Source organism: Salmo salar, chromosome 12 (genome assembly GCF_965601325.2).
Source record: "Salmo salar chromosome 12, fSalSal1, whole genome shotgun sequence".
NCBI lineage: Eukaryota > Metazoa > Chordata > Actinopteri > Salmoniformes > Salmonidae > Salmo > Salmo salar.
This window is the reverse complement of record NC_138302.1, coordinates 6,316,223-6,332,729: the sequence shown is the minus strand read 5'-3', so window position 1 is coordinate 6,332,729 and position 16,507 is coordinate 6,316,223. Positions and strand designations below refer to the sequence as shown.

Here is a 16,507-nt window from a genome sequence, read left to right as displayed (position 1 = left end):
TACCACTGATCCCACTGTGGAAATAGTTTTACTCAGTTAGGGAGCCTGAAAATGCATAAGAGAAGACACTCTGGAGGAAAGACATACCACTGCTCTCATTGTGGAAAGACATTTTCCCAGTCAGAGGACCAGAAGTCACATGAGAGAATAGAGAGGCTGTGTTCTGACTTATGTTTTTGACTGAGAATTTGTGTTTTTGGTTATGCCACATTAAATCCTATTGTTTATAATAAATCAGAGTCTATTCCCTTATGCAATTTATGTTCCTTTAACTCCCCTGAGTGCCTCTGTCAATTCAACAGCTATTGTATGCAGCAATCATGTGCCTATAAACCAGAATTATACTATTAACACTGAGACGGTTTGCCCTCGTAGGAAGTCCACTGTGTGCATATCACCCTGCACTAACATTAATAACATGAGCATGTCTACTTCTCAAATCAAATTTTATTTGTCACATACACGTGTTTAGTAGATGTTATTGCGGTTGAAATTGGCGAAATGCTTGTAACAATTCGAATCTGAGAAAAGTGCTAGAAATAGTCCACGTTAACACGTGTAGCCTTAGAAACAAGGGTCATGAAATCAGTAAGTCACTAGTAACAGATAACATTCATATACTATCTCTGAAACTCACTTAGAGCATAGCTTTGATGAACCAATGGTAGCAATACATGATTACAACCTCTATAGAAGAGACAGAAATTCCAATGTTTATACTCAGTCATATTCCTGTTAAGCTCAGAGAGGATCGGATGTCAAATGCTGTGGAAGTACTATGGCTCCAGGTTCACCTGCCTCACCTAAAGCCCATTCTTGTGGGAAGTTGTTATAGACCACCAAGTGCTAACAGTCAGTATCTGGATAACGTGTGAAATGCTTGGTAATGTATGTGATGTCAACAGAGGTATATTTTCTGGGTGGCTAAATATTTACTGGTTTTCATCAAGCTGTTCACTCAAGAAAACGCTTCCAACTGTAACTAGTGCCTGCATCCTGGTTCAGGTTATCAGTCAACCTGCCAGGGTATTTACAAACAGCACAGTAATGAAATCATCCACATGTATTGATCACATCTTTACTAATGCTGCAGAAATCTGCTTTAAAGCAGTATCCAAATCCATCGGATGTAGTGATCAAAATATAGGAGCCATATGTAGGAAAACTAGAGGCTGGGCCTAACATAGTGTATAAGAGGTAATACAAGAGGTTTTGTAGTGATTCCTATGTTGATGATGTAAATAATATTTGTTGGTCCGTGGTGTGTAATGAGGAGCAACCAGACGCTGCCCTTGACACATTTATGACATTTCATATCCCAGTTACTAATAAGCATGCACCCATTAAGAAAACGACTGTAAAAACTGTCCAAACCTTGTGGATTGATGAGGAATTGAAAAATGGTATGATTGAGAAGGATGATGCAAAAGGAATGGAAAATAAGTCTGGCTGCACAGCCAATTGGCAAACCTATTGTAAATTGAGAAGTCATGTGACTAAAACTGTACTATGTACTACTGTACTACTGTGAAGAAACTGTACTATGAAACAAAGATAAATGGGTCCCGTTTTAAATGACCTACAGCTTATAAAGGGTTCATAAATCCTTCATAAACACTACATGAATGTGTCACAAAGCATCTAGAACCTTATTTCATGCTTTATAAAGGGTTCATAAATGTGGCATAACTGTGTGACATAACCACCAATGTCAAAATGTGACATAACCCACTATGTGAAATATGACATAAACCAATGCTTTATAAATGTCGGCATTAAGCACCAATTAATAAAGGCTTTATAAATCATATTAAATTGAGGCTTCATAAAGCATGTATAACCCTTGTCATGCATCTTGGTAGAGCATTGCAACACCAGGATAGTGGGTTAGATTTCCGGGACCACCCATATGTAAAAATGTATGCACGCATGACAGTAAATCGCTTTGGATTAAACCATCTGCTAAATTGTATATACAGTGGGGGAAAAAAGTATTTGATCCCCTGCTGATTTTGTACGTTTGCCCACTGACAAAGAAATGATCAGTCTATAATTTTAATGGTAGGTTTATTTGCACAGTGAGAGACAGAATAACAACAAAAAAATCCAGAAAAACGCATGTTAGAAATGTTAGAAATTGATTTGCATTTTAATGAGGGAAATAAGTATTTGACCCCCTCTCAATCAGAAAGATTTCTGGCTCCCAGGTGTCTTTTATACAGGTAACGAGCTGAGATTAGGAGCACACTCTTAAAGGGAGTGTAAGATCCATGCAAGATCTCACCTTGTGGAGTTGCACTGATCATGAGAACGGTGAGGAATCAGCCCAGAACTACACGGGAGTGTCTTGTCAATGATCTCAAGGCAGCTGGGACCATAGTCACCAAGAAAACAATTGGTAACACACAACGCCGTGAAGGACTGAAATCCTGCAGCGCCCGCAAGGTCCCCCTGCTCCAGAAAGCACATATACATGCCCGTCTGAAGTTTGACAATGAACATCTGAATGATTCAGAGGACAACTGGGTGAAAGTGTTGTGGTCAGATGACTACAACACAAATGGAGCTCTTTGACATCAACTCAACTCGCCGTGTTTGGAGGAGGAGGAATGCTGCCTATGACCCCAATAACACCATCTCCACCGTCAAACATGGAGATGGAAACATTATGCTTTGGGGGTCAAATACTTATTTCCCTCATTAAAATGCAAATCAATTTATGACATTTTTGACATGCGTTGTTCTGGATTTTTTTGTTGTTATTCCGTCTCTCACTGTTCAAATAAACCTACCATTAAAATTATAGACTGATCATTTCTTTGTCAGTGGGCAAACATACAAAATAAGCAGGGGCTCAAATACTTTTTTCCCTCACTGTATGTACATTATGAATTAATGCTAGAATAGTAATTGTTTACACAGCACACTTTATAGAGACAAAATAAGACAGAAAGCAAAATCAAATACTGTGAAACCAGAGAAATCTGTCTCTCTGTGCTTGATTTCTCTGTTTTCACTGTATTTGACCTGTCAGGTGGATGGATTATCTTGGCAAAGGAGAAAATGTTTTTTTATGACATTGTTGGCCAGAATAAACAATGCAGTGAATATTTTTCTAAACTGCGTTACCCACTCCAATCAGCAGATGACGTTGAGAGATTCAGGTGACTGCTTCTTGGGTGACGCATAATCTAGTGGACGGGACTTCAACAACAAAGCTGCTTATTTAACCACTTCGGTATCTTGCTAGCCAACAGAAAAGCGAAACATTGAAGCGCTTTAGCCCATTTTGGATATATTACTCTGTGTTTTAAACACAATTCTGTTTACGTATCTAGTAACGTTAGTTAACCTAAACGTATTTGACAATTTGTTGAAATTGATAGTCAAACTAGCACTAAGCTAGTCGCTAATGCTAACTAGCTAGCTAGCTAGCTAGCTAGCTAACATCCCCGAACATGAGCTCAGTAAGCTTCTCCTCTGGTAAAGAAGAGGAGGTCTGTTGGACGGAGAAAGAAGCTCTGGGGCTGAACATTGTCGTGAAAGAGGAAGAGGGGGATATTACAGTGAAAGGAGAGGAAGGGGCTTTCAAAATGATAAAAGAGGAAGAAGAGGAGGAGGATGTTACAGTGAAAGAGGAGAAAGAAACGTTTGGCGTGAAAGAGGAAGAGTGGATAGAGACTGTTATTGTGGAAGAGGAGGATGTAGAAGCTTTCAGAATTAAAAAGGAGGAAGAGGAGGATATCACATTGAAAGAACCGTTTGGAGTGAAAGAAGAGGAGGAGGTAGAAGCTTTCAGGATCAAAAAGGAAGAAGAGGAGGAGGATATTATATTGAAAAAAGAGGAAGAGCCTTCTAGAGTGAAAGAGGATGAGGAAAGAGAGGAGGAGGAGACTGAACAAGATCTGATGATCACCAGTGAGTATATCTGCTTTTATCAAAATAAAAGTCCTGCACTTGTGCCATATGTGCACAAAAAAGTAATAACTTTTATTTTGAAAGCAGAGAGAAAGTGGGTCTGGAACGTTTGGAAAGTCTGTTTTAATAATACGTTCCGTTAGCTATTTTGTCTCAAATTCTTCCCGTTTGAAAGACCAATCGTCCAGCTCACCAACTCAGTAAGTTAAAATGTAATTTTATTTCACTTCTGGCTTCTGACTGTTCAGTTTTTTTGTGCAACGCAATTGCGAGCAACGCTGGTGTAAATACACCAGCATTGCTAAAAGCAGCTACAGTGAGAACCGTCTTTAAAACAGGGGCACCAACACTGCAGTTGTTCAACTAATGTGTCGTTTTGAAGAGTTATTCAACTGAAATCCTACACTTGAATGTGTTGTTCAGTACTGTAAAAAAAATGTTAAAGGGGCAATCTGCCTTTGGTACATGCTTTTTTAAAACTTTTACATTAACGAAGTGGCTGCGTTTCCAGATTCTCTTGGAGCCTCTTACAGATAGCTAGAACAACCAAATCTTCTGCTTCTACTCTTCAGTAGAGTAGAGTTCCGTAGAGTTCAGTTCAGTAGAGTAGAGCTCAGTAGAGTAGAGTTCAGTAGAGTTCAGTAGAGTAGAGCTCAGTAGAGTAGAGTTCAGTAGAGTTCAGTAGAGTAGAGCTCAGTAGAGTTCAGTAGAGTAGAGTAGAGCTCAGTAGAGTAGAGTAGAGTTCAGTAGAGTAGAGCTCAGTAGAGTTTAGTATAGTGCAGTAAAGTACAGTGAAGTAAAATACAGTAAATTAAACAGGTACTCTAGTGTGCTCTGCTATACTGTATTTCAACGTCCATGGATGTCTGGTGTCCGTCGGTGCTCAGTGGGTGAGAGGGCTGGTTACAGTAAATGGAAATAAAAGGCTTGATTTTTTTTTTTTTGGTAACAGAATGATAACTTTTATTCACTAAATAATTCATAAACACAATCGAATATCAGTTAAAACACTATGTTATTGTTTGGTCTACTTTTACTTGTTACTTATGTGAACTTATATTATCCACCCTCCTCAAAATATTTTAATGATATGTTTGTTTTTAGTGACAAAATGACAAGGCACTGCCACTACTTTCTTAAAGACGTGCTCCGGAACTTTGGTGACTACTAAGCGTTTTCTAAACCTTCCTCTTTGAGCCGGATGTGTCGATGTGTAGTTCATACATGCATAATCTATGAGAAGAATCAATATCTTACCTCAATTAGCCACGAAAATTCCTAGTTTAAAATTGACAGTTGTGCTGCGCCATTTTCCCTACATTTCCCCCCACGTGGGCCAGCCCCCTAGCAATTCAAGTTCAACAAATGAGCTTCAGCCCCCCACCATATGAGTGATGGCTAGCAAGAGGCTCATCATGCACCCACAGCAGAGCAAAAAGAGAGTAATATCGTGGTGCACAAATCTACATGTGACGTAGTACGTGATTTTCATGGACCACTTTTGGCTAGTGAGCACTACTTTAAGAAAAAAGTATTCAAAAGTAAAGGAGAATATCTTTAAACGTACATAAGGAAAATAAAGTATCTGAAACTAAGTATAATAGTTGGCAGGGGAATTTACTTCAACATGATTGTTTTGATGCAGCCTGTTTCCAATACCTTTTCAGGCTGTTTCCAATCCCTTTTCAACTTGTTTCCAATCCCTTTTCAACTTGTTTCCAATCCCTTTTCAACTTGTTTCCAATCCCTTTTCAGCTAGTTTCCAATCCCTTTTCAGACTGTTTCTAATCCCTTTTCAGACTGTTTCTAATCCCTTTTCAGACTGTTTCTAATCCCTTTTCAGACTGTTTCCAATCCATTTTCAGACTCTTTCTAAGACCCCTTCTACATCTGTTTATTTCTGGTAGATATTTTTGAAGACTGTTTTGATGCAGGCCTATTTCTAATACCGTTTCAAACTAATTCTGGTAGATGTTTTATAAGGCTGTTTGACCAGAAATGTTTCCTTATGCCACAAATGATTTGCATAACAACAGTGAAGTTCAATAGTGTTTTCAATTAGTGTTTATTCAGGTCTCTCTGTTTAAATAAACCTTCCGTTTGTCTTTGGCAGGAGAAAGATCAGACTCAGAGGAACCAGAGCCAGAGACGTCCAAACCAGCAAAACGACACGACTGCTCCCACTGCGGGAAGAGTTTTACCAAGTTAGGGAACCTGAAAAGACATGAGAGAACGCACACTGGAGCAAAGCCTCATCACTGCTCCCAGTGTGGGAAGAGTTTTACCCAGTTAGGGAACCTAAAAATACATGAGAGAATACACACAGGAGAGAAGCCTTACGAATGCTCTCAGTGTGGAATGAGTTTTACCAAGTTAGGGTACCTGAAATCACATGAGAGAACACACACAGGAGAGAAGCCTTTCCACTGCTCACTGTGCGGAAAGAGTTTCACAGAGTTAGGCAACATGAAAAGGCATGAGCGGACACACACAGGCGAGAAGCCTCATCACTGTTCTCAGTGTGGAAAGACTTTTACCGAGTTAGGGAGCCTGAAAATACACAAGAGAATACACACAGGGGAGAAGCCTTTCCACTGCTCCCTTTGTGGAAAGAGTTTTACCGAGTTAAGCAACCTGAAAAAACATGAGCGGACACACACGGGAGATAAGCCTTTCCACTGCTCCCTGTGTGGAAAGAGTTTTACAGAGTTAGGGAGTCTAAAAATGCACAAGAGAATACACACAGGTGAGAAGCCTCATCACTGTTCTCAGTGTGGAAAGAGTTTTACCAAGTTAGGGAACCTGAAAATGCATGAGAGAATACACACAGGAGAGAAGCCTTACCAATGCTCCCTGTGCGTAAAGAGTTTTACCTCATTAAGGCAATTGAAAGAACATGAAAGAATCCACACCATAGAGAAACGTTAGCAATGCTCCTAGTGTGAAGTCATATTTATTTACTCAGTTTTATGTACTTTTTGTGCTCCCTGAAAATTGAGACCTGCCACTTTGCCACATTGTTAATTCCTTGCCTTTTCTCGGTGATATAATGACACTGTATTTTAAACCTACAATATGTAACTTTTTGGGCAAACCTGACACACATTCACACAGAAATATGAGTTATAGATCTGTTAGTCTCATTGAAAGAAAGTCCAAGAAGCTGTAGATCTGTTCCATGTGCGCAATTTCTATGCTTCCCTGTTCTGAAGTTTAGTTTTTGTTTCTTTTACTTTAGGTTTTGTACACCAGCTTCAAAACAGCTGAACAATATTGGGTTGTGTAAAATATATTTCACAGTGGTTTAGATAGTACAATGACTCTCTACACAATGACTGCTTGTTTTGTCACAAGCTGAAATTAGGTGAACTGCTAGAATTTAGGAGCCAGGAAATGGTGGAGCGATTTCTGCATAGTTTATCTTTAAGTTGATATGAGTGTGAATACATTGAAGCAGCATATCAACTTGACATCATGTTTTAGGTTACACTGGGGAGTAGAAGAATATTTTACCGTGGCTAATTATGTATATAACTTATTATTTCACATGGGGGAGATTTGGGAAGCTAAAAGACTAGCTTGCTTGCTGTCAACTAGCTGCTGTCAGAATAACCCACAGCCTACTGGCACAAAACGAGGTAAGAACAAAACAAACCATTCATTACAAATAACTATTATTTAAATATGCAGTTGGTTTTCTTTCAAATTAGCTTCCAGTGGTGAATGATGGGCTTCTGAGTGGCGCAGTAGAATAAGGCACTGCATCTCAGTGCTAGAGGCGTCACTACAGACATCCTGGTTCGATTCCAGGCTGTATCACAGCGGTCTAAGGCACTGCATCTCAGTGCTAGAGGTGTCACAACAGACACCCTGGTTCGATTCCAGGCTGTATCACAGAGCTCTAAGCCACTGCATCTCAGTGCTAGAGGCTTCACTACAATCCCTGGTTCCATTCCAGGCTGTATCACAGTGGTCTAAGTCACTGCATCTCAGCGCTAGAGGCGTCACTACAGACCATGGTTCGATTCCAGTCTGTATCACAACCGGCCGTGATTGGGAATCCCTTAGGGCGGCACACAAATGGCCCAGCGTCGTCCAGGTTTGGTCGGTGTGGGCCGTCGTTGTAAATAAGAATTTGTTCTTCACTGACTTGCCTAGTTAAATAAAGGTTAAATATAAAAAATTATGGCTCAAGTGATTCTTCTTTTCCTCAAAAGGTGAAGACAACAACATGGAAATCTCTGCTGTCGCCCTCTAGTGAGTCTAGAAATGCGTTGACCGGTGTGTTACAGTATCATTACCAAAAGGTTGTTGGTCTGTTGCTCCAAAAATTCAACTCCAACCAAGCACATGCACTTAGATCTTGGCACGTGAAGCTTGTAGCTTTAGTGACTACCCCGGCTCATACCTGGCTGGAAACATGGGACCCGCTTCGCAAAACACACGTGACCGTCCTCCCTCAAGCGTCTTTACCGGTCGCACCACTCAAAAAGCAATTGCTGCGCAAACATGGACACTTAAGGCTGTGATACATACTCTCTGTAAAGAAATGATAATTTTCCAACTCTGGCTTTGTGTGTGCGTGTGAGTGTGTCATTCCTCGAGCACTACAGATAATCAAGTGCTATCTGTTATTTTCTGCATTGGTGGCTCACTGATTATTTGTATCTTGCAGAGTGACTTTAAGGCAATAGTATGTTCACATCTAACAGTGTGACTTTAAAGGGGAAATTTGCTACATCCAACTTCAAACTTTTAAATGAATGATATATTACCCTTTGACTCGTTATGCCTAATGAGCTTAGTTCAACTGTCGTACCCCATCAGAACCCAACATATAAGCCTGTTTAACTCCAGTTTTTTTTACCAAAACAGGGGTGGGGTACGCCTTGTTATTGTTTGAACAGCAGATTGCCCCTGTAAAGTAATAGTATGCTCTCATCTAGATAAAAACTCTGGAGGTGAAAAAGAACAAAAAACAGAGGATGTTTTAACACATTACCTTTTATAAAAGGGTTTATTAATAACAGGGTTTATTATAACAGGGTTTATCACAACAGGGTTTATTAATAACAGGGTTTATTATAACAGGGTTTATCACAACAGGGTTTACTATGACAGGGTTTATCACTAACAGGGTTTATTATAACAGGGTTTATCACAACAGGGTTTACTATGACAGGGTTTATTATAACATGGTTTATCATAACAGGGTTTACTATGACAGGGTTTATTATAACCCATTATGATAACCCTTATCATAATGTACATATTCATATTCAGCTTCTACATCTGCGTAGAGGAAATTATCTGTAAGAAGTAACAGAAAACTGGTTATTTACCAATTACTTGTTTACATTGTTTTGCCAGAATGTTTTGTTCAACTGCGTTACCCACTCCAGTCAGCAGATGGCGATGTGAGGGTTTCAGGTGATTCCTCATGCGTGACGTATAATCTAGTGGACGGGACGTTTCTTCAGCAACAATTTAGTCACCTCGGTAGCCAAAATTAAAAACGAAACATCGAAGCTCTTTATGCCATTTTTGTGTATATTAACCTGTGTTTTAAACACACTGTTTGTGTATTTACTAGTTACTCCATTTACGTTATTAGCTAGCTGGATAAATAACACTAAGCTAGTCGCTAATGCTAACTAGCTAGCTAGCTAAGGTCTTCGACCATGAGTTCACGAAGCTACTCTCCTCCTGCTACAGAAGAGGAGGTCTGCTGGACGGAGAAAGAATCTCTCGTGAAAGAGGAGAATGAAGAAGAGGCTGTCACAGTTAAAAAAGAAGTAGAGGTTAAGGCTGTTACAGTGAAAGAGGAGGAAGACGTTACAGTGAAAGAAGAGGAAGAAGCACTCAGAGTGAAACAGGAGGATGTTACTGTGAAAGAAGAGTGCAAGAAAGAGGAGGAGATGACTGTCACGGTGAAAGAAAAAGAAGACGTTTTTGTAGTGAAGGAGGAGGCAGATAATACTGTCACATTAGAAGAAGAGAAGACAGGAGATCTGGTTAATACTAGTAAGTAGTATTTTAAAAACGGCACAAAGTCTGCAGTTGTTGAACTATGTGGTGTTAAAGGGTCATTCTCCTGAAGCTATGTATTTCAATATGTTGTTTTGTGCCATTTTGTCACCAACAAAACGTCACAATGGATCAAATGTATCCTATTATATTAGATTTACTTTTCAGACTTTTCTACACTAGACTTGGTTTCCAGCTGTTGTACAGCTTGTATTGGTGTCAGGTTATTAAGAGAACTGATCTGGATTAAACCTCATAGGGAGACTATTTTATAATGTGGAGGTTTCGTTCAGGGTGATATTCATTAGTGCACACTGTAGCAAAAGGGTTTTGCATCGGGAATCAAAAACAAGGTTTTCTTATGGGACAAGTTCCACTAAGGGAACGGGGGAGACCTAGTCAGTTGTACAACTGAATGCATTCAACTGCAATGTGTCTTCCGCATTTTTTTGATTTTTTATAAAATATATTTCACCTTTATTTAACCAGGTAGGCAAGTTGAGAACAAGTTCTCATTTACAATTGCGACCTGGCCAAGATAAAGCAAAGCAGTTCGACACATATAACAACACAGAGTTACACATGGAGTAAAACAAACATACAGTCAATAATACAGTAGAAAAATAAGTCTATATACAAAGTGAGCAAATGAGGTGAGATAAGGGAGGTAAAGGCAAAAAAAAGGCCATGGTGGCGAAGTAAATACAATATAGCAAGTAAAACACTGGAATGGTAGATTTACAGTGGAAGAAAGTGCAAGTAGAAATAGAAATAATGGGGTGCAAAGGTGCAAATAAACAAATAAATACAGTAGGGGAAGAGGTAGTTGTTTTGGCTAAATTATAGATGGGCTATGTACAGGTGCAGTAATCTGTGAGCTGCTCTGACAGCTGGTGCTTAAAGCTAGTGAGGGAGATAAGTGTTTCCACTTTCAGAGATTTTTGTAGTTCGTTCCAGTCATTGGCAGCAGAGAACTGGAAGGAGAGGCGGCCGAAGGAGGAATTGGCTTTGGGGGTGACCAGACAGATATACCTGCTGGAACGATTGCTATAGGTGGGTGCTGCTATGGTGACCAGCGAGCTGAGATAAGGGGGGACTTTACCTAGCAGGGTCTTGTAGATGACCTGGAGCCAGTGGGTTTGGCGACAGGTATGAAGCGAGGTCCAGCCAACGAGAGCGTACAGGTTGCAGTGGTGGGTAGTATATGGGGCTTTGGTGACAAAACGGATGGCACTGTGATAGACTGCATCCAATTTATTGAGTAGGGTATTGGAGGCTATTTTGTAAATGACATCGCCGAAGTCGAGGATCGGTAGGATGGTCAGGTTTACAAGGGTATGTTAGGCAGCATGAGTGAAGGATGCTTTGTTGCGAAATAGGAAGCCAATTCTAGATTTAACTTTGGATTGGAGATGTTTGATGTGAGTCTGGAAGGAGAGTTTACAGTCTAGCCAGACACCTATGTATTTATAGTTGTCCACATATTCTAAGTCAGAACTGTCCAGAGTAGTGATGCTGGACGGGCGGGCGGGTGCGGGCAGCGATAGGTTGAAGAGCATACATTTCGTTTTACTAGCGTTTAAGAGCAGTTGGAGGCCACGGAAGGAGTGTTGTATGGCATTGAAGCTTGTTTGGAGGTTTGTTAACACAATGTCCAAAGAAGGGCCAGATGTATGCAGAATGGTGTCGTCTGCGTAGAGGTGGATCAGAGACTCACCAGCAGCAAGAGCGACATCATTGATGTATACAGAGAAGAGAGTCGGCCCAAGAATTGAACCCTGTGGCACCCCCATAGAGACTGACAGATTTTTACCTTGTCAGCTCGAGGATTTTCAATCCAGCAACCTTTCGGATACTGGCCCAACACTTCTACCCGCCAAGCTACCTGCTAGTCGTCTCTCTTCATTTTGGCCTGTTTTCTCGTGCTAGTGAAGAGAAGTTACATGCAGCTATGTAGGCAAGCCTGTACAGCGTATCAAACAAGCTATATGTAGCCTGTACAGCGTATCAAACAAGCGTGTCCTAGACAGGCAGTTAATAGAGATTTAATGCATTTTCAAGTTCATAACTTTGCATTCTCCTCAAACAATAGCATGGTACTCTTTCACTGTAATAGTTACTGTAAATTGGACAGTGCAGTTAGATTAACAAGAATTTAAGCTTTCTGCCAATATCAGATATGTCTATGTCCTGGGAAATGTTCTTGTTACTTAGAACCTCATGCTAATCACATTAGCCTACGTTAGTTCAACCGTCCAGAGGGGGGGATACTGATCCCGTAGAGGTTAATGTTCTTTTTTCATCATCATTGCAAACAGGAGGTAGACTCCTGGCTAAATGGCAGCTAGACTCCTGGCTAAATGGCAGCTAGACTCCTGGCTAAATGGCAGCTAGACTCCTGGCTAAATGGCAGCTAGACTCCTGGCTAAATGGCAGCTAGACTCCTGGCTAAATGGCAGCTAGACTCCTGGCTAACTGCTAGCTAGACTCCTGGCTAACTGCTAGCTAGACTCCTGGCTAAATGGCAGCTAGACTCCTGGCTAAATGGCAGCTAGACTCCTGGCTAAATGGCAGCTAGACTCCTGGCTAAATGGCAGCATAACTATAAAGATTACATCATCACACAAAACGCAGATTATTTTTTGACCCAATGCATTATGTACACTGCGTCTTGCTTGTGCTACGTCAATATCAAATCAAATGTATTTATATAGCCCTTCTCACATCAGCTGATATCTCAAAGTGCTGTACAGAAACCCAGCCTAAAACCCCAAACAGCAAGCAATGCAGGTGTAGAAGCACGGTGGCTAGGAAAAACTCCCTAGAAAGGCCAAAACCTAGGAAGAAACCTATAGAGGAACCAGGCTATGAGGGGTGGCCAGTCCTCTTCTGGCTGTGCCGGGTGGAGATTATAACAGAACATGGCCAAGATGTTCAAATGTTCATAAATGACCAGCATGGTCAAATAATAATAATCACAGTAGTTGTCGAGGGTGCAACAAGTCAGCACCTCAAGAGTAAATGTCAGTTGGCTTTTCATAGCCGATCATTGAGAGTATCTCTACCGCTCCTGCTGTCTCTAGAGAGTTGAAAACAGCAGGTCTGGGACAGGTAGCACGTCCGGTGAACAGGTCAGGGTTCCATAGCCGCAGGCAGAAGAGTTGAAACTGGAGCAGCAGCACGGCCAGGTGGACTGGGGACAGCAAGGAGTCATCATGCCAGGTAGTCCTGAGGCATGGGCCTAGGGCACAGGTCCTCAGAGAGAGAGAAAGAAAGAGAGAAAGAGAGAATTAGAGAGAGCATACTTAAATTCACAAAGGACACCGGATAAGACAGGAGAAATACTCCAGATATAACAGACTGACCCTAGCCCCCCGACACATAAACTACTTCAGCATAAATACTGGAGGCTGAGACAGGAGGGGTCAGGAGACACTGTGGCCCCATCCGATGATACCCCCGGACAGGGCCAAACAGGAAGGATATAACCCCACCCACTTTGCCAAAGCACAGCCCCCACACCACTACAGGGATATCTTCAACCACCAACTTACCATCCTGAGACAAGGCCGAGTATAGCCCACAAAGATCTCCGCCACGGCACAACTCAAGAGAGAGAAAGACAGGCGCCAACCCAGACAGGAAGACCACGTCAGTGACTCAACCCACTCAAGTGACGCACCCCTCCTAGGGACGGCATGGAAGAACACCAATAAGCCAGTGACTCAGCCCCTGTAATAGGGTTAGAGGCAGAGAATCCCAGTGGAGAGAGGGGAACCGGCCAGGCACAGACAGCAAGGGCGGTTCGTTGCTCCAGAGCCTTTCCGTTCACCTTCACACTCCTGGGCCAGACTACACTCAATCATAGGACCTACTGAAGAGATGAGTCTTCAGTAAAGACTTAAAGGTTGAGACCGAGTCTGCATCTCTCACATGGGTAGGCAGACCATTCCATAAAAATGGAGCTCTATAGGAGAAAGCCCTGCCTCCAGCTGTTTGCTTAGAAATTCTAGGGACAATTAGGAGGCCTGCATCTTGTGACCGTAGCGTACGTGTAGGTATGTACGGCAGCACCAAATCGGAAAGATAGGCAGGAGCAAGCCCATGTAATGTTTTGTAGGTTAGCAGTAAAATCTTGAAATCAGCCCTTGCCTTAACAGGAAGCCAGTGTAGGGAGGCTAGCACTGGAGTAATATGATCACATTTTTTGGTTCTAGTCAGGATTCTAGCAGCCGTATTTAGCACTAACTGAAGTTTATTTAGTAGAGTTTAGGAAAGTAGAGCATTGCAGTAGTCCAACCTAGAAGTAACAAAAGCATGGATTCATTTTTCTGCATAATTTTTGGACAGAAAGTTTCTGATTTTTTCAATGTTACGTAGATGGAAAAAAGCTGTGCTTGAAACAGTCTTGATATGTTCTTCAAAAGAAAATATCCGTTACAACAGACAGATTAGGTTGTAGCTTCCAAAATATATATATATTTTTGGAATGTTTGTTCAAATCGCACGAGGGTTTTTATTTCAGCTGTTCAGAAAATACAGTATCAGGTAGAAACATAATTAAAAAAAATATTTAACCTTTATTTAACTAGGCAAGTCAGTTAAGAACACATTTTTATTTACATTGACGGCCTAGGAACAGTTGGTTAACTGCCTTGTTCATGGGCAGAACGACAGATTTTTACCTTGTCAGCTCGGGGATTCGATCTAGCAACCTTTCGGTTACTGGCTCAATGCTCTAACCACTAGGCTACCTGCCGATCATCATATTGATCAAATTGGTTGAGAGTTCAGAAGAGGGTAAAGAGAGAAACATGAATGTGTGTTATTTATAACATGGGCAGAACGTGATTTGGATCCTTAGTTTTAACAAGTGCATTTTCAGCGGGGCGGGGCGGCGGTGAAAACTCTGTATTTGTAGCCTCTGCCTAAACTAAATACTCTGTTTGTCTTTGGCAGGAGAGAGACCAGACTCAGAGGAAACAGAGCCAGAGACGTCCAAACCAGCAAGACGAAACCCCTGTTCCCACCTCAGGAAGAGTTTTACCAAGTTAGGGAACCTAAAGATACATAAGAGAATACACTCTGGAGAGAAGCCTCACCACTGCTCCCACTGCGGGAAGAGTTTTACCCAGTTAGGGAGTCTGAAAAGACATAAGAAAACATACACAGGGGAGAAGCCATATCACTGCTCTCAATGTGTCTTTGGAGTGAAAGAGGAGGGGGAGGTGACTGTCACAGTGAAAGAAGAGGAAGATGTTTTTGGAGTTGAGGAAGGAGAGATTACTGTCACATTAGAAGAAGAGGAAGAGACTGGAGATCTGATTAACACCAGTGAGTTCTATCTTAAACAGGGGCACAAACTCTGCTGTTGTTGAACCGATGTCTCTGAATATCTCTGTCTGTAGTGCTTTAACCAATCTAAATACTGGAGAGAGCAAAAAAATTATAATTACATGATTTGAGCTCTACATGACGTGATAAAACATGATTCGTTTTTCAAATCTCAATGGTGTCTTTACGTCCTTAGTTTTTTAGTTATAAGGTAAGACAGACTGATCTGATTGAAATCTCAATGGTGTTGTTAGCTCCTTCATATTTTAGCTATAAGGTAAGACAGACTGATCTGATTTAAAATATCTATGATACCACATCATATAACCTGTTATTACCACCAACTCATGTCTGATTTCAGGACATTTGGGTGAAATCTTGTCTTTCACTTTCTTTTCAAAATGATAAAGGGGAATCAAGACAACGAAGGATCATTTTTATTTGGATTAAAGGACCAGTGCAGTCAAAAACATGATTTGTCTGTGTTTTTATCTTTATTTCCACACGGAGGTGAGAATAATATTGTGAAATGGTGAAAAGGATGATAATGCCATGTGTGTAAGAGCTGTTTGAAAAGACTGCCTGAAATTTCAGCCTGTTTTAGTGGGCTTGAGTTTTAGCCTGCCTGGTGACATCAGGGATGTAATATGTGAGAGTTTTGTTTGTTTTGATTCATCTTGTTGGTCTCCATTGGACAGTTTAGCTTGAGTTGAAGGGAGGTGATATGTGAGAGTTGTTAGCTTTGATTCACCTTGTTGTGTTGGCTTTGATTCATCTTGTTGTGTTAGCTTTGATTCATTTTGATGTGTTAGCTTTGATTCATCTTGTTGTGTTGGCTTTGATTCATCTTGTTGTGTTGGCTGTGATTCATCTTGTTGTGTTGGCTTTGATTCATCTTGTTGTGTTGGCTTTGATTCATCTTGTTGTGTTGGCTTTGACTCATCTTGTGTGTATTGTATTAATATTATTATCTTACATTGTTGTATTAAATTGTGTTCATGTTCAACAGGGCTCCCTTGTAAATGAGTTGACACCTGGTCTTAATGGTGACCCACCCTTTTATTAATAAAAACAAATATGAGTTAATTGACCAATAAGAAAGATTTCTAAACGTCTCTGCCAATAACAGCTAGTTTTCCATTTTCCCCACCCCGCTCAGACCACTCCCAGACACTCATAGATACACTCTTGTTTGAGAAATTGCTCTTTTGCTAAGAAGCAAATGTTT

General features: G+C 41.0%; 2 protein-coding genes across 2 annotated transcripts; both read left to right on the top strand.

The window, feature by feature from the left end:
• Positions 1-3,210: 3,210 nt before the first annotated feature.
• LOC106564487 (uncharacterized) lies at positions 3,211-8,240 on the top strand. The gene is made up of 2 exons (XM_014130604.3): positions 3,211-3,918; positions 6,032-8,240. The coding sequence occupies exons 1-2, from the start codon at positions 3,459-3,461 to the stop codon at positions 6,844-6,846; spliced, it is 1,275 nt and encodes a 424-aa protein (XP_013986079.1). The 5' UTR covers positions 3,211-3,458; the 3' UTR covers positions 6,847-8,240.
• Positions 8,241-9,372: 1,132 nt separating this feature from the next.
• LOC106564484 (uncharacterized) lies at positions 9,373-16,365 on the top strand. The gene is made up of 2 exons (XM_014130599.3): positions 9,373-9,942; positions 14,905-16,365. Exons 1-2 carry the CDS (start codon positions 9,600-9,602, stop codon positions 15,321-15,323), a joined length of 762 nt encoding a protein of 253 aa, XP_013986074.2. The 5' UTR covers positions 9,373-9,599; the 3' UTR covers positions 15,324-16,365.
• The last annotated feature ends 142 nt before the right edge of the window (positions 16,366-16,507 follow it).